We start from the raw sequence: 26,187 nt of genomic DNA, 5'->3' as shown, positions 1-26,187 counted from the left end.
TTATATAGTGAATGTAGTGAATTTACAATCGTGTAAATAAATAATGTTTTATATAGGTATTGTGTATTGATTTTTATATTTATCGTGTATTTTATATATGAGCGTATACTATCGCTTAGTACAGCCGTAGCTGGTTTTAAGTCTACCATGTATGGTTACGTTTTTATGGCTTATACCCCAAATGTCAATGCAGAAATTGCATTGAATTTTTACTTCCGGCACCAGCTGTGGGCGGGACTGTGATGCTCTATTTGTTGAAGCATCGAAAACACATTTTGGTCTAAAACTAACAAAAACTACGATTTTATTCAGCATTGTCTTCTTTTCCGGGTCTGTTGTGAGTGCGTTCACTGCAGTGTAGTGATATTCGGTTCGCAAACGAATCATTCAATTTAACCGGTTCGTCTTAGTCAACCGGTTGAACCAATTCACCAAATCGAACTGAATCGTTTGAAACGGTTCGCGTCTACAATACGCATTAATCCACAAATGACTTAAGCTGTTAACTTTTTTAATGTGGCTAACACTCCCTCTGAGTTCAAACAAACCATGATCACGGAGTAATTCATTTACTCAAACAGTACACTGACTGAACTGAACTGATTCTGTGCTAATGTTATGAGCCCAGGTAAACCGAAGGCTTGAATCAAGGGCAATCATCGCCAATGACGTCATTACGTCAATCGCAAAAGAACCGGTGAACCGTTTTCTTCAACCGGTTTATTGAATCGAACTGTCCGAAAAAACGGTTCTCGGAAAAGAACCGAACTTTCCATCACTACTGGTGATCCGAAAACCGATGAAACCGGTTCTTGACTCATGAACGAGTCATTATCTGGCTCGGCTCGGTGTTCATCTTCAGTTCTCTCTTCACAGCAGTTCAGTCAGTGTACTGTTTGAGTACATGAATTACTCCGGGATATACATACAGACGGTTGGTCTGGGAACACCCCTGGGAACGCCCCGTCATGTGATGTGAATGTAGCCCATGGAGGAAAACATTGCCTTCGCCTTGGTGCTAATTGAAATACACGGGCCAATCATGCTGAAGAGTTGTTGTGTCCTTTTCTGTACCTCCAAAAAACTAACAAATTATGATTTGAAGTTCTACATCCTTCCTAATAAACAAACAGAACTGGAAAGGATGACAAAATGGCTACAAGCAATAAGTTGTGAGGATGTTGAAGGGAAGTTGTGGAATCCCAAGACTAAGCATGTGTATGTGTGCAGTCGGCATTTCATCACAGTACACTACGTTAACATTGTGTTCATTATTAAAGTGGCATGCATATATAATTAGCCTTGTCATTCTACCTGAAGCAAAATTATGTAACGTTAGCCTAGTCTCGAACCTAAACTCTGTAGTCTACGTGTTACCACTAGAAAAGGCAGAGGATTTCCGTATACCCACTTAAAAAAACGTGAGGATATGTAACAACTTAGTTTTGTGTCAGAACTTTTCCTCTTTCATTCATAAATTCACCCCGTCTGTGTTTCTGAAACGACACGGATAAAATTGCGGAATCCAGTCAAAAATGGAACTTGCTCTATAAAGCAGAACGTCAACGGAATTTGGCTATTTTTGAATGAATACATCTACAGTAGGGGTGGACAATGAATCAAATATCGATATGGACTAGTGTATATGAATATTAAAGTTAAAAGAGATTACAATTGTTTTACGGGTCTCTGGGAATGAGCGCTCAATATGTGCATTTTTGTCATTCAAATACACACGATGTTCGCTGTGTTTTCCCCCACGCCGACTCCACCCTCGCTACGCCCCCAGCTATGACTAGATGCCGACTGTATGTATTGGTTTATTTTAAGTGTAAGCCACGTTAAAAAAGTTAACCACTTAAGTAATTTGTGGATTAATGCGTATTGGAGACGCGAACCGTTTAAAACGATTCAGTTCGATTTGGTTGAACTGGTTCAAAAAGATCCGGTTATATCGAATGATATCACATCAAACCGGATATGACAAACTGCTTTGAACTGTTTTGAACTGTCTTACAACAGACACGGAAGAGAAGACAATGCTGAATAAAACCGTAGTTTTTGTTATTTTTGTACCAAAATGTATTTTCGATGCTTCAAGAAATTTTAACTGACCCTCTGATGTCACATGGACTACTTTGATGTTTTTCTTACCTTTCTGGACATGGACAGTAGACCGTACACCAGTGATGCGCGGGTTGATCCGAAATGAGCGGGTGCCTGCGGTCACCCTCGGTTACGAGTCATCCAAAAATATTTTTAATGATATTCGGGTCGCGGTCGGTCGGGTCGTTTGAAATAAAGATGCCTTTGTAGTTTATATAGAACTAGACACTATTTTGAAATACATTGGCCTACACTTTATTGGTTGAATAACTGGCGTGATTATAGAGTGACCACCTGTCCCGTTTTACGTTGTACTGTACAGCAATTTTACCCTTTGTCCCACCTCACGCAAATTGAGAATCAGTCCCGCTTTTTCATTCGACCCTGCCTAATAAATACACAGATACGTCCATAGGCGTAGTGTCATACTCTTGGTTAAGACCTGTAGATGGCGAAGCAGAGAGAGCTTTTTGCATTTTATGCAAAAGAAGTTTTTCTTTGGGACATGGTGGAGAATACGACGTAAAGCGACATGGTGCATGTGAGTACCACAGAAAAAAAGCACATCATCAAGAAACATGCAAATCAGTGCAATCGTTTTTCAATAAACCAAATGACCCACAGGCTGACAAAGTTTCGGCAGCAGAACATCACACACATTTATATCGCTCTACCGACTGCAGTAACAAGTTAGCCCAGTAATTGTTCCAGATTCTGAAATAGCTAAGAAAATAGCTGTAGAAACTTTGGGTGATATTTTGGGTCAGGTAGTGTCTTAATCTTTTAGTCGGTGGGTTTAAAAAGAAATATAGGCTATGCAATATATTACAGAAAGCTTGAAATGTCTAATTTTAAACAAAAATATTCAAACCAAAATAAATAGGCTATTCTCTGATTATGTAATCCATATGAAATGTGCATTTCTCTCTGGCATTCATGGCGAGTCTGCTGCGACACAGAAAACACCAGTTTATTACTAAAGAATTAAATGTCTCCTTGCTAATTTAGGCTACGTTCACACTGCAGGCTGAAACGACCCAATTCCGATTTTTTTGCCCCTATGCGACCTGTATCTTATCTTTTCATGACAGTCTGAACGACACAGATCGTATCTTTTCAAATGCGACCCAGGCCGCTTGGGTATGTGGTCCTAAATCCGATACGTATCCGATCTTTTGAAATGCGACCTTCGTCTGAACGGCCAGGCCACATGTATCCGACCCGTACGTCATTGATACACTACAAACGTCATAATTCTGCGTTGAAGTAGGCGGGAATGAGAAGATAAACAACAACCATGGCGGACGATGACACTCAGGATGAAGTCAATCAGACTCTTGCCAGCGGAGCGCTGGATTCTGGTATGCAAGTAACACTTTGTCTTCTCTAGATGTATTTTTTAGACTATATGCATCTCCCAGATGAATTATGTATATCAGCAATGTCTGCGGACCATGAGAACTTTTCATGTGTGTGTGATTAGTCTGCTGTGACTGGTATTTCTGCCTTACAGGCATCTACTGTTCATTAATACCTTTACTCTTTCACAGTTCAAAGCTGCCTTAAAACCCAATTCTTCATGTGCTCACAGGTGAGGATTCAGAGGAGTTGGAGGAGGAGCTAAAGTCATTATTGGAGAAAACCATCCCAGATAAGGACATGCTCCCAGTGGTCCCGACACATCCTATTTCTCCTCCAAGGAAAACGGGTATCCTGGATGCTGATTTTGTCCGGTCTCTGCCCTCCGTGCCTGATTCCAGTCTAGGCATCACAGACGAGGAGCTGGACAGAGAACTAAGTCGACTTACAGGCTCTGACACAGGTTTCTTTTCACTTTTTTCTAGTAGTTTCTGAAACGTCACTAGTTAATGAGTTTGATAAGGCTAAGCATCACTGTTATTATCATTGCTCATGCTCATGAGTGGTGTTGCCAAAAATACAGAATTGATTTCTATACGTATTGATACTGAAACATTTGAAAGGGTTTCAGTACTCATTTCATGCAGTATTGATACAACAATACCAGTAGTTGTTCTCCAGAATAAAAGCTTGAGGATTTATTTCTTGCAAGTGAATATATTTAGACCTAAGTGTTATAATTTAAGTGCTGCTGTGTAAAGTAGAATAATATACTAATTTAAATATAAATTTCAAATTGTGCATTATTTTGTATTAAATTTGTATTACAATAGTATTTTTTTGTCTTTGAAATACTAGTCATTATATATATATATATATATATATATATATATATATATATATATATATATTTATATATATGAGACAGAAATATATTACTACTGAAATACAGCTGCACTAATAAATGATATGTATTGTATATGTATAGTGGTAATTTATTAATGTTTTTCTTATTGTAATTTCAAATATACTTTGAAATAAAGTATGTTGTATAAATCAGTATATTAATTAAGCTGAATATTAATGTTTGTGGCAATTCTTCCCTGTGGTATCAAAAATGGCACTAAATATGCAACATACCAACATGAGACATTTCAGTATCTTTTCAACACTTACTTGGAGTTAGGGAATATAGTGGGGGGGGAAAGTGCTCTTTATTGATGTCAAATTCTTACAATTAATTCAGGGGGCTTAGTTTGAGGACTAGCAAAACAAGAACAACATATTTGTCTTTGCAAAGATTCACAGAGACAGAAGCACCACTGTTTGCTTTAATATTATGTTGTTGTTGATATACAAGATTTCTGTGTGAAGTTCACATACTTCTATATCTCTTAGTTTTGTCTCTTCTCTGCTCCTCAGCTGTGCCGAGAGGAAGTCTTTCAGCTCAGACGAGGCCGGAGCCGGCACAGTGACCGAGATGTCAGCGCAAGCAGCCACTAAAATGGGTTAATCACTATCCACTACAGAAAGCCATCAGATACAGTACTTGTGTGTCCTTGCATTGTAATAAGCCCTGCCGAGTCTTTATGAAAAGCCCTTATTCATCTTTGTAATGGCATGTCCATCTTAGTTTTTTAAAGAAAGTTTTAAGAGTGGCATTTTTGAGTTTGTAAAGTCTGTACAATGTATTATTCTAATAAAACTACAAATTATGATGCAAAATAAAGAATATTCTTTGCAATTTGTTTTGATAAGTTCAATTCAATTCAAGTTTATTTGTATAGCGCTTTTTACAATACAAATCGTTACAAAGCAACTTTACAGAAAATTATGTTTCTACAATATTTAGTAGTAGCTAGTAGTTTGTGCATGTTTGACAGGATTTTAGAAAAATAAAAATAATAATAATAATACAAGACGTAGTCAGCTAGATGATGAACTATCAATATTATTAATTAATAGTAATTATATGATGCAGTCACACATGTAGCAATAATTGTTAGTTCTGTTTGTTGATTCAAGGTTAGGATCATCTGGGGTCCTCTGAGGGTCAGCATCATCTCTTCTCAGGTGTTCTGGATCCAGACTGGAGCTTGTGTAAATCCTAGTTACCACGGGATGTAAATCCCATGGCAAAACATAAGTGAGATGCTCGCTCAGATGTCTTTGCGTTAGTAATATTATTTTATAAGATTATTATTTTTTTATTTTTTTGGAGAGTATGGTAAATTCAAATATGTAGTTTTAAGTACAATGCCATATTAATGAGTTATAAACACTGTCAGAAACTAAATAAGATAAAATAGTTTTTCAAAGTTTGAGGTCCGTAAAAAAGAAGTCACATCTTCTTAAAGCTGCATTTATTTGTAAAAGAATGGAGTAAAATAATAATATTGTGAAATTATTTTTTACAATTTAAAATTAAAATAATTTTTATTTTTAAATGTCATTTATTCCTGTTAAAAGCTGAATTGTCAGCATTGTTACTCCAGTCTTCAGTGTCACGTGATCCTTCAGAAATCAGTATAATATGAATGGCGAAAGTTCAAAAGAACTTCTTTTGTTTGAAACCGGCATCTTTCATAACATTATAAATGTCTTTACTGTCACATTTAAATGAACAATGTCACTGCTGAATAAATGTAAACAATTCTACAAACTTTTGAACGATTTAATTAATTATGAATTAACTTCCAAGGATTTTTTCAAGGATCCAAGGTTTTTATAACATCATTACTGATTACATTGAGAACACTATGTAAACAAATAAGGAAGCAGTTACAATTCAAACATTAAATAATAAAATTCACATCACACACAACAAATACAAAATAAAAATCACAAAGGAAAAGACTGAACAACTCACAAATTAATTAATTTTTTTTTTAAATCATGTTTAAAAATCACTTTTGTAGTCCCAAAAGTAATTGTATTTCATCAAGCAAAACATAAAAAAGTGGCTTCTCGCTTGAGAACTTACATTTAGGTATATAAAGCTTTGTTAAAAGATAAGAGGATTAAGTAAGTATATTTAGTTTTTCTGTAAATCCAATTTACAGAAATGTTTTCCAATTAACAAGTCCAAACAAAGTATTTCACCTAGGGTAAGGAAATTATTTTCCATTATTCGCAATAATAAATTAAGGAAAAGTCTTTCGTTATTTTTTATTTGTTTATTTTTTATCTTAATTATTATTATTTTTTATGCCATACATCAAAACAATACAAGGAGAACATTAAAATGTGAAGGAAAAAAGAACTTTATACAATAGCATACCTGTTTACAATATTATGAGTTCGAATAGCTTTTTTACTTGTGCAATTACATAGAATCTTAGCTTGAAATCATTTAGAAAATGAGAAAAGTTTGATTTGGAGCCTGACCACTTCATTTTATGAATATGAAACTTCCCCATTTAAACTAACAATTGTATTAAATATACTTCATCTTTGTCAACTCTATGATCACTGAAGTATGCACACAATGTTATGTTTGTTATAGTGACGAATGGGAAGCGCAAAATGACGTCAGAGCAGCAGTGTACACGCAGACGCGAGTTTCCGGATTTGGCGCGCACGCGCGCTGACCGTTTTTATTAGTACCGACCTGAACTGTTGGTCGGTAACTATCTTAGCGGCTTTTCTCCACCACATTTGAACTGAAAGGAACAGAAGTGCCATATTTTTGAGTTCACCGAGAGGACCACAGAATTCATAAATCTCAGAGGATGGCTTTATTATTGACGCATCCGTCCCTGATGTAACGGAGCCGAGCGGTGAGAACGCGGTCCTTACGATCAGACAGATATTTATATATATATTAAACACATCTGACAGCATGTAATCAGTCGACTCTGTCTGCCAAAATCCCACGGACATGCTTTTAATTATAAAACAGGCATCTGTTTATCATTTAAACTGTTCTCGGCCTGATCATACGTTAACTGTGGTGGTGTTTCAAAATCTAGTGATCTGCCTATCTAGACAGCTTGTAGGGTGTGTGCGATTCCTGAATTATGAGGCTCGTATGCGCCTTTGAAAGCCCCGGTGAATGATGTCTATGTAGGCAACTAACAGACATTAACTGTGATCTGTCGTTTTGTCTACAAGTGAACTTCTACTCTGAGCTGATAGTGCGGTTTTGTTTTCACTTCCTCGTGTCAGGACATGCCACGTCGTCTTAGCACACCTGAACACGTGTGAAAGCCCCTGATGACGAGGAGGATGCCCTGACACGTGACGTCATGGAGGAACACACCTGTACTCGAAGCAGCTGCCAGTGAAGGTTTGATTCGTCCACATCACCTGCTCATCCACTCCAGCAATGGGAAGGCAAGTACAACACTCAAGTCATTTGAGGAAAGTGGTTTTCTCCAAAGGAAAAAAGTTTATGTGAAATTTGATGTACTGTATGTAATGGTAGTGATGGGAGACACGAACCTTTTCGAAGCTTCGAATGAGTTGAAGTAATCGCTTCGCAAAATGATTCACTGATGCCTGCTGGTAAACTGTATAAATGCAACAAAAACTCAGGCCAAAACATGCATAAAAACAGCTTTTACAAACCCAATGAAAACGCTTTCTTGAAAGTATAATATATTGTTTTGTTCGTTTTATGGAGAGCTTGTCTAAACAGGCCAGCAATAGATTAACAACTACTACTCGTCCTTTTAATTACACGAATGTCTCATTATAAATGTCTACAAATTGATCAAACTGATCCGATATCGTATAGCCATAGACGCTGATGCAGTGGTTCACTCGCATGATACACTGGTTCACTGAGATTAACCCCTTAAGGCGAACTATTGATATTTCGAAACATTTAGAAACAGCTATTGACAAACCTTTAAAGTCAACTTAAAATAAGAAGAGATGCTATTTGCTTTTTGAACGCACAATCGTGGTCTTAGTAAATGGTTCACTGGGGCAGACTAAATCTCACAATTCAGACTTTTCTTATTCTAAGGACAAATGTCTGGAAAAAAATTTGATCTTTTTTTTGTTTTCGCCATAGAGTGTAAAATATAGAAACATTTCTAATAGAAAAAAAAATGAAACTGAGTTTATTTAGCAGTTCTGAGTTTAGCCTACATCTTGCAATTCTAGTTTTATATCTCGCGGTGCAAGAAAAAAGTCATAATTGAGTCACAATTACATTTTTTTTTTTTTTTTTATTCCGTGGCTTCCACAAAAAAAATCTAACTAGAAGCATACTTTCTGATTTCTATGTGTTTACTTATTGGCACTACTTGTCACTGCACTAACATTAGCATAGCTGATTGAATGAAGTAAAAACACCATATTCATCATATCCTAACCACAATGCTTTTCAGTACAATGGTAAACCACAAAAACATCCACAACAGAAACTCTTTCAAATGTTCAACATAACTGAACATTAAACACTACATGTGTGGTCACATTTATTTTATCAGCTCGAATCCAGTCATTTCAAATTGCAATCCACACAATTGGGAACTTTGTGTGAGGGTGAATGATTTCGCCAAGTATGTTCTGTGAATTTATTCACCACGTTTGCTGATTGGTTTGAAAGTGACTTCTGTGTGAGCAGCCAAGCTAAGAGGATCCAGTAACCATGATAGTTTTCTCATCATTATTTTTTTCTCTCTACAGGATTAGCATTTCCTGCCTGTTTCCAGCATCCTGGCACTTCAGCCTGTCTCCGGTGGTTCTGCCGCGGTTCCTGTTGCTTTCCTTCAGGCAGCTGCTGCTGCTGGGTCTGTTGGCTGGTGTGATGGGGCTGCTGTACCTGCTGCTGGTCACAGGGAAGGGCCAGTACAGCTGGCTAAGAGAGGAGCGACACCTCCACACGTAAAGGAGTTCTCATCAGTTCTGTTATTCCTGTTATGCATCTCAGCAAATCGAATCATCCTGATTGATGTGTCTCCACTAGACGTTTGGGTCGGGTGCCGGACATGGAGGCCACGGACACCAATAACCCCAACCTAAACTACGGGCTGGTGGTGGACTGTGGCAGCAGTGGCTCCCGTGTGTTTGTGTACACCTGGCCTCGGCACAACGGCAACCCACATGAGCTCCTGGACATCAAACAGATGCGAGATCAGAACAGGAAGCCTGTAGTGATGAAGATCAAGCCAGGTCAGTGTGGGAATGAATGAACAGAATGATGGCGTCTTGGAGTGGTGAATGGTCAAATAATTAGGGCTGGGTTGACAACATCGGTTTCCTGATTTTAATCAGTTCTCGTTTTGATGAACCGAGAATGAATCCCAAGAATCAGTCTTTTAGTCTGTGCTCTCTTGAGTGTGAGCGAACTGTTAGTAAACAATATACAAAACACTTTACAGTGTGATAGTATTAAAGTATTATTTTGTTATTGATTTAATTTTTAAATAATGAACGAATCAACAAATAAATATACGGATGCAAACGCTTGACAGCTGTTGCAAAATGTCCATTTTAGATCGACTAACTGTAGGGATGTAACGATTCACTCAACTCACAATTCGATTCAACTTATAAATTAAATGTGTCCTTTTATTATTGATTGGACAATGTTGCACGTTTCTTTGTGATAACATATTCATAATGTTAAAATTCATAATTTAAAATAAACAAATGAAATGAAAAATGCACATTTAGTTTCATTGCAGGTAAAAAATATGGATGACTAGTACATTTTTTCAAGTCACTGGCCATTACCAGAATGTGTCATGTCTCATGTCATCACTCAATAAGGCTGTCAACGAGTATTCTAAATTCAAATATGTATTCGAATAGTTTTAAAAAAACGAATTTCGAAGGTGAAAATTAATATTCGAATTAAAAAAAATGTGGAAAAAAAGGCCCGCGGTAGTAGAGGCGTGGTTGTCTGCTTTGCGAGTGGGAGCGCTAGCGCGCCTGAGGGTTCAGGGACAGGTCACAGCCTCACAGGAGTCGCACTGTCTGGCACAGAATCACTGCTGAAAGTTGACACGTCTTCATGGAAGATGCCAGCAAGTGCAGAGCCCAACTCGACCGCAGCAGAGAAAATGAGGTAAAATTGTTGACCCGCGAGATTGTTGTATGCAAGCTATTTAAGATACAGTTAGCATACCATTCGACCACTAGCAACATGAGGTCACATCTCAAAAATGTGCACCCAAATGAGCATGGCATAATGTGTGGAACTCCAGCTAAACAGTCACGTCTTGACACTTAACGTTACTTTGCATCGCCCGCCTCAAGCACTTTGTCTGCAACATGACAAGAGGCCATAACGGATAAAATAATTTCGTTCATTTTTAAGGACATGAGACCGATCAGTATCGCGGATGGGGCAGGCTTCGGGGAGTTCTGTCAAGCAATGGATCCGAGGTTTGATTATTTAAAGTTTCATGTCAAGGAAAAGTTCCATGTTTACCACAGCACAGCTCGCTCGCTCGGAGCATTCAATGTCAGTTCTATATGCTGTAAAACTTCAATTAATATTAATAATATTTGTTTCAATCACTGAATGAAGCCTGCTATATTTGGGACAACAGTCGCGACCTTAAATTGCTTGCACAAAAATTTGTTTAATTTAAACCATTATGCGCAGAGAACGTGAGGGTGAGAGAGCGTGAGGTCTGCAGTCCTGGCCATTAGTTGATTTCCTTGTTTTTGTGTAGGTAATACATTGTCATATATGTTTAAACTTAAATAGACTATCTATACAAGTAGTTATGTCTCTTTGTATTATTTTTGCCTGTTATTGACGTAATGCGCGTCATTGACAACATGCGCAAGCAGATGTTCGAATAGTTCGAATATTCGTGTATTTTTTAGAGGGAATATTCGAACGTCAATTTTGAGCAATTTTGACAGCACTATCACTCAATCAGTGTTTCATCTGCAAAAAGATCAAACTGCTAGAAAACCATGTCCATTTAAAGGTCACGTTGTTTGTGTTTTTATGGAGCTTTGATTGTGTTTACAGTCTGCAATATAACGTGTTCATGTTTCGCGTGTAAAAAAACTGTATTTTTCACACAATTCACCTATCTGTATACCGCTGTTTTCACTGTCAAAAAAACGGGCTGATGACTTCCTTGTTCTATGAAGTCCCTCCTTCAGAAATACGTGACGAGTTCTGATTGTGCCAGCGGTTCCTGTGTTTGTGATTCGACAGCAGTTGAGCGCGCGCTGCCCTCCTGGAAACGCGATTGGGCTAGTTTTGAGAAGCAAGTGGGCAGGATTTGTTTTGAAAACCTGGCAATCCTAATCTGAGCGCATGTGCTGGAGATGTACTTCTAATCACAGGAGCGTTTTTACTGACAAGATGCGCATGAAAATCGCGTTCGATTTTTTTGCACAGCCCTAACATCTAGTTAACAAAGTTAAACAGCGTTGCCCTTTGTGTAATAAGTTACAGAAACTGTTAAACGTACCAACTTAATAATAATAAAAATACATTTGCCGATTGTGGTCCATAAACAACGCCTTCTCCAGACAAAGAGGACTGCTCCATCTTTCAAGAATAATCTTTGTTCGAATCCGGCATTAAACTGATTGAGTCTGAGGAAGCTGTCCTCAGCAAAATGTGCTATACATGTGGATTATAATTTTCGGGAACAGAGTTAAACATAAATTGTAACCATTGATCTCCAAGTACAGCGTCCCTGGGAAGCCCAAACAAAGATGATTGGACTCCGAGATGAAAATTACAGCGTTTCGACGACAAGGCGACAAACACACTCTTCAAACGCAACTCTTCCTCTTGTCCGTGCGAGCGCAACAAAACCACGCCCCCCTTTTTTGTGTATTTATGTGGGCAGAGATTAGTCAAAAAACTGTTTTAGTGACGTCATTACTGCAGGAACTAGAGGGATGTAGTCCAAACGGGTCGTTCGTTGTAGGCGAATTCTGTTAAATAAAATATCTCGCTTGGCATTGAACTTTGAGCTTTAGAATTTTACAGGTATTATTTATACTCTAACAACAACATTACACACTAACTAAAGTTTAAAACATGGGATCACGAAGAACGGGACCTTTAATGCTGCATTTACTTTCAGTATCCATTAACTCATTAGTCAGTTAGAAAAATGTCTAGAGTTGAGGCACTACATGAAATATTCATTATATTTTAGTCAACTTATCATATGATTTTTTTTTACTTAAGTGATATCTTATTTAATGTATGTTTTTGTGTAAATCTGTGATGAATACAAGTTTGACAGCCACGTTTTAAATATTTAGATTTCAAACATGAATTGGAGTAGAAACCTATTTATATCATTTATAAGATTATATTATAAAAACTAATACAACTGATACAATTTAAATGTAAATTTATTCTGTACCTGATATATATCCAAATGAATTGGTATATCGAATAAAATTCAATCATGAAATGTTTGTCAATACCCAGTCCTACAAGTAACACTTGTCTCTTTTGTCTATTCAGGTATTTCAGAGTATGCTTCCACACCAGACAAGGCCAGCGACTACATCAGCCCTCTGCTGAGCTTTGCTGCTCAGCACATCCCTAAGAACAAGCACCAGGAAACGCCTCTCTACATCCTGTGCACCGCAGGAATGAGAGTCCTGCCTGAAAGGTGTCCAATCACTCACTCGCACAAATATAAACCTCAAGTTAGCTGCACGCTGTGGGTAAGCTGCTGCATCTGCTAAGATTGGGTTTGTTTGCAGCCAACAGGAAGCCTTGCTGGAGGATTTGCGCACTGACATTCCTGTAAATTTCAACTTCCTGTTCTCCGACTCCCATGTGGAAGTTATCTCAGGCAAACAGGAGGGTAAGACCCACCTCTGAACCTCTTCTAGACCACCTCTAGAGTTATTAGATCATAAATAAAGGGGTACATTTAAATGTTGCACAAATCTACACTACTAATACTGATTTTTTTTTCTTATGCTCATCAGGGCTGCATGCATTTGATCAAAAAAATACACATTAGACATTGCAATAATGTGAAATTATTACAATTTAAAATAAGTTTTTATTATTATTGCAATATATTTTAAAATGTAATCTATCCCTGTCATCAAAGCTGAATTTCAGCATCATTACTTCAGTCTTCAGTGTCACATGATCTTCAGAAATCATTCTAATATGCTGTATTGATGCTCAAGAAACATTTCTGATTAATATCAGTGTGGACAGTTGTGCTGTTTTTTTGTAGAAATCTTTTATTTATTTTATTTTTTTGTATAGTTTTTTTGTAGAAATCTTTATTTATTTATTTATTTTCAGGATTCTTGTTAAATAAGTTTAAAACCACATTTATTTTAAAAAACACTGACCCCAATTTTTTTTAACAGTAGTGTACATAGGTTTTTTTTTTTAGCTTTTGAGTGAAAATCTGAATTCTGTGGAATTGATTTTATTTGATTGATTGATTGCAGGAGTATATGCGTGGATAGGAATCAACTTTGTTCTGGGCCGATTCAATCATGTTGAGGATGGTAAGTGATATCATACCATTTTCTTTTTCATAACAATTAATAGCCCTACAAAAGATTGCTTTCCAGCTGCCCTCTCCTATCTCTCTCTTTGTCCTATTTTTTGTCCTCTGTTTCTCAGAACATGAGGCCGTGGTGGAGGTGCAGGTTCCTGGCAGTGACCAGCAGGAGACGCTGGTGCGCAAGCGTACGACTGGTGTATTGGACATGGGTGGTGTCTCCACTCAGATCGCATACGAAGTGCCCAAAACTGTAAGCTTTGCTTCTCCACAACAGGTTATTATCTTTGAAAATTTCCCATATTTTTGAAAGCTGAAAGTTCTCATTGTCTCGTTCTTGTTGTCCTGGTTCTCTGTGGTTCTTTGCCCAGTGCAGTACAAGGCCATGGTGAACTTGCTGAACTGATGCCTTGGACTGAGATAAGCCTGCTGCATGTTCATATAGCAGCACTGTGCTTAAGCTCTAAGAACAATACTAATCACTCTTCAACAGTAATTTGATTTCTCCACTTCTATATCACAGTAATATTCACCACTTTTATAATACATTAGATTTTCTTCTTCTTTTTCTCTTGAAGTCATTTACAATATTAGTAATGGTTTCTTACACCAAAAATATTTTGCAACGCACTCTCAGTGCAGTTTGTAACCGTTTTGATTTGGTGAATTGGTGGCGTATTCACGGTCTCATTCGGATTAATTTGTGTGATCACATTCAGACTGATCCATACAACTGCATTCAGGCTTATTCATACGATTTTATTCAGACTAATTCATAGTTCGTACAGTCTCCTTTGTCCAGTCTCATTCAGACTAATTAGTAAATTTTTATTCAGACTAATCCATACAATTAGTTTTTTATATATATATATATATATATATATATATATATATATATATATATATAATTTTTTTTTTTTTTTTTGACAGCCGATCTCTAGGAAAGCAGGGTGGCCGATATAATGCTATAATTTTAAATATATAATTTTATTGTATTTAATATTTAAGAAATTTAAAATTATTTGGAAATGGATAAAAAAAAGTGTAAAAGAAACGTTTATACTCTAAATTACAATGTATTTTTAACGAAGAAACAAATATTTAATAAAAATATAATTAAAAGGGATGTAAACACTGTAACCAACAAGGCACTCTGTATTCTGGGAAGTTCGTGTGCATTGGGAATCACTTTTTTTTATAAAGCCAAGGTAACACTCATTTTACATACAGCACACAGTGAAAATGACATTAATATGACATTGGGCAAAAGCATGAAGCCCAGAATAATTTGAAATCACGAGTTTAAAGTTTGCCTTTTGCACTTCTCAATAAAGCTGAACTCTCCTCCTGTCTGTATTGAATTTGCACGGACCGACCGTCACGCAGAGTGCACGCGATCGTGCAGGTCACATGCACACTTCATAAGATCTCACAGCTGGATTCGACTAAGTTTGCAAGGATTTTGAAATTAGATGTCCATTAGTCATTCAAGGATTTGTTTAAATTATATAAATGTGTATTTGCTAAATGCTGACTGCACACAAGAAACTATTCTTATGTTTGCCTTTCTATCACTAACAGTATTAAAGCAATCATCATAATACTTTTTTTTATACATTTTAATTCCTTTGTTTAATATTTCTATCTAATTATTAGACAGATTTCTGTCTGTGGACAGAACTTTTAACAACGACAGCAAACAAGGGAGAATGTGAACACTGTGTGTTCTCAGCGCCGTCAAAATAAAAGTCCCACCACGAACGCTTCGTCCAAACAGAAAAACGTATTGGTCGACCACTACATACAGTTGCATTCAGGCTTTTTCGTACGATTTTATCTGGACTAATTTGTACAGTCTGATTCGGACAGTGACTTAAGGCCACGATATACTCAAAACAAAGTTCTTTTTTATTCTTAGTTTAGGGGTAAAACGAAGATATACTGTTATTAAACATCCCGACGCCGCCCACACTGATGAAAACAATGTTTATATATGAATATGTAAATATGTGCTGCGTGCTTTCCTCTCAGTAACAAAATAAAAACAACAAAAATGGAGAGAACAGGAAAGTTCGCTTTGGCAAGCCTTTTCAAACTCCCGAAACGAACTTCGTTTTGGCCAGATTTCGTTAGTAATGATGTCACATCAGTTCGTTCTCCAATTTTGCTTGAAGTATATTAAATCATACAGCCTCATATGAATTCTCCCCAATTCACTTAAATGTAAGATAGTTAAGGTTTCTTATGAGATCGAGTGTTTGTTGTTTTTTTCCTCTTCATATGGCCATTTCTTACCTTTCTGACTCTCAGATTTAATGTTTTTTTTTCTGCTGTACCTTTAAGACTTCTATATGTAAATCAGATAATCCTGTTAATCTACTTTTAATTTTTATCTACTATTACTGATATGGCCCCTTTGAAGGTTTACTCCACCCCAAAATGGAAATTTTGTCATTAATCACTTACCCCCATGTCATTACAAACCCGTAAAAGCTTTGTTCGTCTTCAGAACACAATTTAAGATATTTTGGATGAAAACCGGGAGGCTTGTGACTGTCCCATAGACTGCCAAATAAAATACACTGTGAAGGTCTAGAAAAAGATGAAAAGCATCATTAGAATAGTCCATCTGCCATCAGTGGTGCAACCATAACGTTATGAAGCGACGAGAATACTTTTTGCAAATAAAAACAAAAATAATGACTTCGTTCAACAATTCTTTTCTCAACAGTCTCCTCTGTGTCTCTCCATGTCACCGTATGCTCTTCTGTGTCAGCCGTGCCACAAGGATGCGCTGTTTTGATTTGAAAGAAAACAGCGCATCCTTGTGGCACGGCTGACACAGAAGACCGTAGGCCATTTGAATGATACTTTCTAAACCTTGACACTGTTATTTACTTGGCAGTCTAAGGAACAGTCTCAAGCCTCCCGGTTTTCATCTAAAATATCTTAAATTGTGTTCTGAAGACGAGCAAAGCTTTTACGGGTTTGGAACGACATCGAGGTAAGTGATTAAAGACAATTTTCATTTTGTGTGGAGTATCCATTTAAACATTAGTTTCATAATTTAATTGAATCCCAGTAATTTGGTGAGAGTTTCATAATCTAATATTAGCAGTCCATGAATTTGGTGTGTGTGCATGCATGGTTTATTCGTATTTTTCTGAATATAATATTTGAGTTAATTCTGTATGTTTAATTGTTTTCGAGGAAAACTCCTCCACACAAATCCTGATGGCCTCTAATCTGACATAACAGGATGTCGCTGGAATCAAACACAATCAGAATGAAGCGTTCAGTGTTTTCATGTTCTGTAGTATTTTTCTACATCTGTATTAGAGCTTGAGAGCTGTTTAAGCTCAATGAACCGCACCTGTGCTGTCGATTACCACTGAACAGAATTCTCATCTCTCATTGTGTAAAAACAAAATATCCATTAATAACCAGAAGTTTTTCTGCCTGCTAAATGACAATTTAAATTTTTTTTTTTTTTTAAATGTAAAAAAAATTTGTAAGTGCATTGTTCTAAATGTTAACTTTTACTTGAGGAATGAGTCACTAATTTTCTGTGGTAATCAACACGATGCCACAGATGCTTTTGATAGAGCTTAACTTGTTTCTGAACCCTGAACATTCCTTTAAATGTCATTTTACAAAGATGATGCTGCTTTGCTGGCTCTGTGTTTAAAGAAACATGCAATCTGAGCGCTCTTCAGAGTAGATCTGTAGTTCTGTATTTTTGGAAGATGCTTCAATGGTTGCCCAAAAGGGACCTCTGTTAACATCTGTCTCCCACAGCTGTCTTATATTTCTGTCTGTGTGCTGCCAGGAGGAGATAGCCAAGAATTTGCTGGCAGAGTTTAACCTGGGCTGTGATGCTCACAGAACAGAACACGTGTACCGCGTTTACGTCTCAACATTTTTGGGTTTCGGTGGAAATGCAGCCCGCCAGAGATATGAGGAAAACCTCATCTACAACACACAAGTCCAAAACAAGTAAGATCCAATATGTGTTGAACATAAGCTAGATAAAAAGTTTGGGGTTTTTAATACATTTATATTTTCATTTATCAAAGACGATCAAAAGTGACAGTAAACATTTCTGATTGACATAAATGCTGTTCTCTTAATCAAGGAATAAAATGGATCACAGTTTCCGCAAAAATAACTGTTTTCAATATTGATAATCATCAGAAAGGTTTCTTGAGCATCAAATCATCATATCAGAATGATTTCTGAAGGATCATGTGACACTGAAGACTGGAGGAATGATGCTGAAAATTCAGCTTTAATCACAGGAATAAAATACTATATATAATTCATTTTATTTAATACTTTTATATATGTTGTATGAATTATATTACTTTATATAAATATAAGCTTTATATTGTTATTATAAAATGTCTGAACAATAGAAGTTATCTTAAATTGGAATATTTCAAAATATTACTGCATTTGCTGTATTTTTGATTTGATTTTTAAAAAAACATTTTTTTTACGAAATTGTTGGTAAGAGATTGATCGATTGAGGCTGTCGATGGTCGGTTAACTGATTTAATGTTGTGCTGCACTCTTCTGTCTATGTGCGAATGTGTAAGTAGTTTACATTATAAATAATAGTTTAACATTCAGATACATTGCGAATATGGAAACATTTGGATTTGTGCCGAATGAGACATGAGCAGTAATCTCCAAATAAATCTAGCCAAAACCTGCGCTCTCTTCATTTTATCTATTCATTTTATAATCCTGCTACTAGCATTTTATTAACAATCATGTGTGCCTGCGCCCATGAACATAAAGTGGTAACACAAACCTCAGATTGGAGTCAGTTCATTCAGACTGTTTGAACTGCTTCACACTAATAAATCAACTTTAATAATCAGTTGTTTTAACACTTTCATTTACAAAACAAGTCTAATTAGATGTAGAAAACTTGATGACCAAATTAAAAGCGCAGTAAGATCACAAAAGTATTCAAGATAATGGTATTTTGTAAATGTATTGTGAATATTTGATGTTTTTATCGATCGCCACGGTCTCATGTTCTTGGCTGTAGGCTGCTGGCTCAGCATCAAGGAGAGAGTGCGGACTCACCCATCCTCGACCCCTGTCTGCCAGCTGACCTCCAGGACGAGGTGGGTCCTCAGGAGCAGAGGGTGCACCTGAGAGGCACTGGAGACTTCAGTCGCTGCCGTCTGCTGCTCCAGCCGTTCCTCAACCGCACCAACGACACCAACACCTCGCTGAACGGAGTCTATCAGCCGCCCATCGACTTCACCAACAGCCAGTTCTACGGCTTCTCGGAGTTCTACTACTGTACTGAAGATGTGCTGCGCATGGGAGGAGACTACAACTCCACCAAATACTCCAACGCTGCTAAGGTGCACTCACATTTTACAATGTTCATGCTGCTCTTTTTCTATAGAATCACACTGTGGCTGTCGAGCTCCAAAAAAAAGGTTCTGTTGCAGCTTGGGCATTCTTGAAAACGTCTCTTATTGTGATGCATAAACGAAAATAGGAAGAAAGATACAAGGTTTTTTTTTACAGCATTTGTTTCAGTTATCCAGATGTATCCCAAAGGACCATGTGGTGTTTCCAATCAAAAATGACCTGCCTACCAAAATTGCTAATTAATTTCTTATGTTTGTTTTACTGACCTTGTCCGTTTGATTTCAGAGTTACTGTGCCACCCAGTGGACGACTTTGAAAGAGCGGTTTGATCGAGGACTTTACGCCTCACATGCTGATCAACATAGACTGAAGTAGGTTTAACCCTTAAAGACCTAGAACATTTTTGGGGCACCCGACACACCTGCACTTTTCTTTGTTTTTCAGACCTATTCTAGCAGTCAGCATCAAGTGCCATATATCATTAAAAACAGGAGGACTTACAGTTTGTTGAACTAATTCAAAGTCTCAATTTTACTTTTGTTTTCTCAAAGAATGAATGAAATTGCAGAATTTTAAGAAAAATGCAAGCAACAGTTGGGTGTTTTTTACTGTGTACTCAAACAGAAACTCCTAAAGTTTGGATATTTTTCTTTAGAAAGTTGTGTCTGGGTGTTTTACACTTCCAAATAAAATTTTGTTTAGATATACCATTCCCTAAGCAAATTATAGCCATTTATTACAATATTGTTATCTGCTCTTTTAAGTAAAAAAAAAAAGGCCTATTTCGTTAACTAACAATAGAGATGTGTCCAAAAACATTGTAATTAGTAAAGAAAATGGAAAGAGTGTTATTTGATAACAAAAACAAACAAAACCAGTTTTTTTCTTCTTCTGAGAAATATATTTTCAATCTGAGTATGAACTATAAACACAAACTATGCAGCATAGGTTAAAGTAAAAACAATTGCATAAATTGTCTTCAACAATACAGTGCAAATGATTCACAAACTACACAAACTGAGTTAGAAATATTCAGAGTGCAACAGAAAAAAACTATCTTTTTGAACTATAAATTTTGTATTATTATTTAATTATAATAGTCATAATAAAAATGAGAAAATCGTTGGCTGTAGTATGTGTCAGAATCTATTTTATCAGGACATCGCCTAGTGACCCCAGACATAAATTCCTGTGCTTTATCACTTTAAGATCACCACTGTTTCATCCTTGGTTTTGATTTGTTTTATGTCAAAGTTCTCTGTCGTGTTTTTTTTTTTTTTTTTTTTTTGCTTTTTTTCAGAGTTTTCTCATGCAAATGTGTTAGTTTGTGTTTGTATCCATGCACTCGCGACAGACTTCACTTTCACTTTATGTTCGTTCATATTTCAAAAGAAATATGTTTAGTAGTAGTTCAAATGACTACTTATTGGTTGAATATGGTACAGTTTGAACCAATCTGGGCTCGGGGGTGGGACTACGCGTCAACAATCATTTCTGTTTGGCTCAGAGGAACAAAAGCATTGGTTTCTTCTGACGAATCAATGTTGTTAAAATGTGATGACGTAATCACGTGCACTACGGCACCTCTGAATATCCAAATGAGTTAAGGATATCTCCGAAGCGTAGAGAATCTCTGCTTTACATCACTTTTTAAAGCATTCAGATTGGATTAGCGGTTCAAAAGTTATTAAACATTAAAAAACAACAGTTATTTTTAGCTGCGGGTGACTATATCGGTCTTTGAGGGTTAAAATACAAAACCTCCATTAAGGCAGTATTGACTCATTTACTCTTCAGTATAAAGGTGTATGGTAGAAAATAACACATCTGCCGTTTGGACATAGCACAGTGTCGATGATGATTTTGGAGAAAGGTATAAACCGTCTGCCCCTCTCTCCCTGCAGGTATCAGTGCTTCAAGTCTGCGTGGATGTATGAGGTGCTCCACTCAGGTTTTGTGTTTCCAGCGGCGTATGAGAATCTCAGGACGGCCCTGCTGGTGTATGACAAAGAAGTGCAGTGGACACTAGGAGCCATTTTGTACCGCACACGTTTTCTACCTCTGAGGTACATGTAAACACCAACTTATTTTTATAAAAAAAATTTTCCTTAAAAAAAAAAATTGGGGGAAAAAAATCAATTAAAGATGTATTCAAACAGATGGTGAACACTATTGACAGCAATTATTATATGATGCGGTCACACTTATAGCAAAATTTGGTAAATTTACTACAAACAAAATGAAGCGTTCTCGGTTATTTCAGCGTCTGACGTCTCAATAAATGAGGACTAAACACATGAAGAACATCTCCAGAACTGCTCTGAGAGTCACTTCATGAGCATTTGACCGTTTGATTTGAGTAAAACTAATTGAGTAAAATCTAATCACATACACAGAACTGTAAAGGTATTCACAGCAACCCGTCAAAATAAAAGTCTGGTTTGATTTGAAGACATTGTGCCTATTACCATTTTTCAGTAGAATGTGCATAGTCTGCTACTACTACTAAAATGAAACAAACATTATTACATTATTATGATTAGGAATAATCACACATTTCTTTCATGTTTTAATTTTTAATAGTAAATCGCCTTTGTTTGCCAAAAAAGAAAGTTTGCTTAATTTTCAATAATTAAAAGATAAATTAAGTTAATGTTGTGTGCCTTCATTTGATAACCAGAAAATGTAAATACACAACAGATCATTTCTGAGAAAATAAAAATCATAAGGCTACTTTAAGAAAAGAATTAATAAATTAAGTTGTTTTCTGCATAGACATGCTAAAACACAGAATTTGGTAACTAAAAATATGGGGAGGAAAAAAAAATTAATACCAGAGAAAAAAAAAAGTTATTTGAAAATGTAATACCAGAAAATCTATTTTTGTCTACATTTCTGACACGTTTAAAATAAACAACAAATATGGTGAGAAAAATATAAAACATTTCATGGGGCCCTAAACATGTAATTTCGGTTAAACGTTTAATAAATTGATGTGAAAACGTTTGTTTCATGATTTTAATTAATTAGACATGCTTAGTAATATTGCACACAGTTGTTTTTAGTTGGATTCTATAGCACTTTTTATTTTATTTATTTATTTCTATTATATAGAGCCATGAATATTATTTGAAGTTACAGTAAACACCTTAGAAAAGTGTCATATTACTCGTATTATACCATGCTAACTCTAAAACATCACATTAAAACTAAATGTTAACATTATTTTAATGTATGTATATTTAATTAAATAATGCCTAGTTATGTGAAAATGTAATGCCAGAAAATCTCTTTTTGTGTACATTTGTGACGTGTTTTCCTCATGTTTTGGTTTGTCAGGGACATCCCGCAGGAGAGTCTGAAGGGCTCTCACTCTCACTGGCAGCACAGCTTCTCCTTCATGAACAACCACTATCTGTTCCTGGCCTGTTTTCTGGTGGTGGTTCTGTCCATCCTCCTTTACCTGCTCCGTCTGAGACGCATACACAAGCGCTCCACACTCCTGCGCAGTGCCTCCGCTTCCGTCCAGTGGCTGGAGGAGGGCCTGGGTTCACCAGACCTCCCTGTTACCCTGTAGGACTGGGACCCGTCACTCAAACAGCTGGCCAATCACTGGAGGAGACGTAGCTCTCTAATGAAGGTCCTTTGGTTTGAAAACACTCCTCACTGGCACTGAATAATTGGCAAAGGATTCTACATGACATTTGCAGCCAAGGCCAGTCAAACTTTGGTGTAACGTGAAGATTGGAGCTCTGGAAAGGACCGTATGGCTGCCTCTGATCAGCTGTGGTGTTTAGTTGTTTATTTATTAAGAGGGACGCTGAGGCTGCCTTTTGATTTTCAATGTCACTATCAATGTGAACGGGGACGTGTGACTTGAGTGTGTTTTATACACGTGTCCCCAATTTGGATACTCTATAGTCTAGATAAGGTTTTGCTGGCTGTGACCTCAACTCAAGACTACGCATGATTATGAAATGATTTGGTTGTGCCAAAGAGAAACCGAGTGAGCATGTGTGTGTGTTTGTATGTGCATCTTGATTTTTTTTTTTTTTTATGCCACCGCCAATCATTTCTATGACTTCACATGCGGCTGAAACTGTATGATGTTATTTAAACATTTAGAGCTCTATGATGAGAATCAGTGCAATATATTACAGAGTTAAAATCACATCTTTGTGTTCCAACTTGCAATATATATTAATAGTTCACTCAAAAATAAATTGTCATGTTCTTTCAACCCCATATGACCACTTCTGTCGATGACTAAAAAATGTAATCTATTAGTCACTCTTTTGCACACAATTACAATGAATTAGGATCAAGATTGAAAAAGTACAAAAAAAGCATCATCAAACAAATGCTTTTTTTGTCATTGTAGATTCCTCATTCGCTATCAAATTAAATTTCCAAAATTCACCCTTTTGCATCCATGGGAAGAAAGTCTCACAGGTCTGGAACAAAATGGGGATAAGAACCAACCTTTAAAAGAAGGGTTTCAATTTAGTCAATTTACTTCCCTCAAGTTATTCTAAACCTGTATGAATTTCTTATTTTCTCCGTCGTATATTTGAAGAATGGTGTTAGCCAAATGTTTTCAGGTCCCCATTGACTTGCATAGGAAGGTTTTTTTTGGTGGAAGTCAGTGGGGACCAACAACTGTGGATTACCTATATTCTTCAATATTCGTGAACTGAAGAATATTGAAGAAAACTGAACAGAAGAAAAAAACTTACACAACTTGAGGGGAGTAAATAATTATTTTTTTTTTTTTTTTTTTGGGGGGGGGAAATTTAATTTTCTAAACTTTTCAAGGCAAATTTGCCGTACATAAGGAAGTACTGTATTATGACGGGATTTTAGAGACAAATTACAAAAACGTGCATCTAAACGCCGTTTAAGCGGTGTTCATTGTCCTGGTTGAATGTGTAAGTGTGTCTATTTCAGTGCAAATTCTCAATGACTTGTTTTTCTCAAAGAAAACCTCTGATGTTGGCGTTGATGTTAGAGTCAGTCACTGCTGTATATTGTTGATGTTTGTCATGCACACGTACCATATTCACACAAAAGTTTGCACACAGAAACATCAATTCCTTCAACATTGCTGTTGTCAAAAATAACGAGAAGTTAAGAATTAAAAGGTGTTTTGTGTGTTTTCTTCCTAATGGTGCTTGCTAAAGTGAAAACCCTCTAGACGTGTTCTGACAGAGAGACTCTTGACTGAGACGATCTCTAGACTCTAGAGGACTTTGTGTCAGCGGCAGTGTTGCCAAGACCGTGGTTTTTTCCCCGCGTTACTGGGCTATTTTAACGCTGTTGCCGCCGGTTGAAAAACGACCCTGGATTATGAGGCGTCGTGTAGGGTTTAAATCAAACTTCGCTTATCAATACATACATAAAACACGTGCATATACACCTATAAATTACGCACATATACATGCATACTACTGGATGTTCAAAAATACATATATAAAATACACGTGAACACTAATATGAAATCGATACCATATAATGTTAGCAATATATGCATACACACTTGTGAATAACTTGCGTATTCATATAAACTTGACGCGTGCATACACCTACAGACACTCGCATGTACATATAAACTTGATCCGTGCATATACACCTATTAAACACTCGCACATACATATAAACTCGATGCGCGCATGCACATCCATAAAACACTCGTGCATGCATAAAAAAATAACATTTACTATAAACATTTACATAAACTTCGCTTATGTATTGATAAGCGAAGTTTGATTTAAATCCTACACGGCGCCTCATACCGGCTCAATGACGTGATATGAATCCCTTGGAAACCGAATTTTACCAGAGAACCCCTCCATACTTAGTATTTTAGCCACGGGACGAGATTTTTAACCGGGGACCCCCTCGAAACGCGATTGTGCGGGATTTGTTGTGAAAACCTGGCAACCCTGGTCAGTGGTTTATTTACGATGTCCTCTGGATGAGAGGTTAAACCCTTCTCGTTTTCACTTCTCTCAGAGCTGTAAAGTGTGACTGATCCCTGTTTTCTCAATCTTATGTGACAAAACAAACATGAGAACGTCTTAAATGTCCAACCATGTGGTCTTACACTTATGAAAACATTAGGTTTGTTACTTTCCTGTGATAAAAACATGTTGGCCTTAAGTCAGTAAGGCAACAGACCACTCAGAGAATATTCAAATTGTATGCATATGTGAGTGATAGCAGCAAATATAAAAAGATTAAAAAAAAACCTACAAAAAAAAGACTAAATGGCTACAATATATATATATATATATATATTGCCTTGCCTGTCATTGGAATGCCAAACTATATTTTAAAGGGCACGTTTTCTGACTGCAGATAAATAAAGTGACTTTTATTTTTGCACTTGAAGTGCATAAGATATGTACATGTGAAGCACAGATTTTTGAGAAGTTGACCTTCTGGAAGTATTTATAAATGTCATTAATGTCCAGGGCTGCTAACAGCAGTAATACATTTTTTGATTCACAATCAGGCTATTGCACTAGCATTTAAAAGTTTGGGCTTGGTAAGAGGTTTTTTTTCTGCATTTATTTGATCAAAAATATTGTCAAGTCACCTTTATTTGTATAGCGCTTTATACAACACTGATTGCAAAAGCAGCTTTACATTGTCAAACAGGAAAATAAATAATTACAGAGTCATTTTTCCAGCTAAAGTCATTCTGAAATATTGTTACAATTTTTACATTTTAAAATGCTATTTATTCCTGTCATCAAAGCTGAATTTTCTGCATCATTACTCCAGTTTTAAGTGTCACGTGATCCTTCAGAAATCATTTATTATGCTGAGTTGCTGTAATAGTTCAAATGCATTATTTCTTTTAAACAATCAATACTTAAGTCAGTATTTTATA

General features: G+C 36.5%; 1 protein-coding gene across 2 annotated transcripts; it reads left to right on the top strand.

Moving 5' to 3' along the window:
- The first annotated feature begins 7,064 nt into the window (after positions 1-7,064).
- On the top strand, positions 7,065-23,526 carry LOC132115391 (ectonucleoside triphosphate diphosphohydrolase 4-like). 2 transcript variants are annotated; one of them, XM_059523841.1, is made up of 13 exons: positions 7,065-7,244; positions 7,633-7,800; positions 9,106-9,303; positions 9,386-9,591; positions 12,881-13,031; positions 13,126-13,229; positions 13,840-13,899; positions 14,018-14,148; positions 17,725-17,891; positions 18,955-19,279; positions 19,578-19,663; positions 21,197-21,358; positions 22,632-23,526. In XM_059523841.1, the coding sequence occupies exons 2-13, from the start codon at positions 7,793-7,795 to the stop codon at positions 22,867-22,869; spliced, it is 1,836 nt and encodes a 611-aa protein (XP_059379824.1). In that variant the 5' UTR covers positions 7,065-7,244; positions 7,633-7,792; the 3' UTR covers positions 22,870-23,526. The 2 variants fall into 2 exon arrangements, with proteins under 2 accessions (XP_059379824.1, XP_059379823.1); XM_059523840.1 differs by having other exon boundaries at positions 14,018-14,172.
- The last annotated feature ends 2,661 nt before the right edge of the window (positions 23,527-26,187 follow it).

Source organism: Carassius carassius, chromosome 34 (genome assembly GCF_963082965.1).
Source record: "Carassius carassius chromosome 34, fCarCar2.1, whole genome shotgun sequence".
NCBI lineage: Eukaryota > Metazoa > Chordata > Actinopteri > Cypriniformes > Cyprinidae > Carassius > Carassius carassius.
The sequence above is the reverse complement of the archived record's forward strand: the minus strand, read 5'-3'. Positions and strand labels throughout refer to the sequence as shown.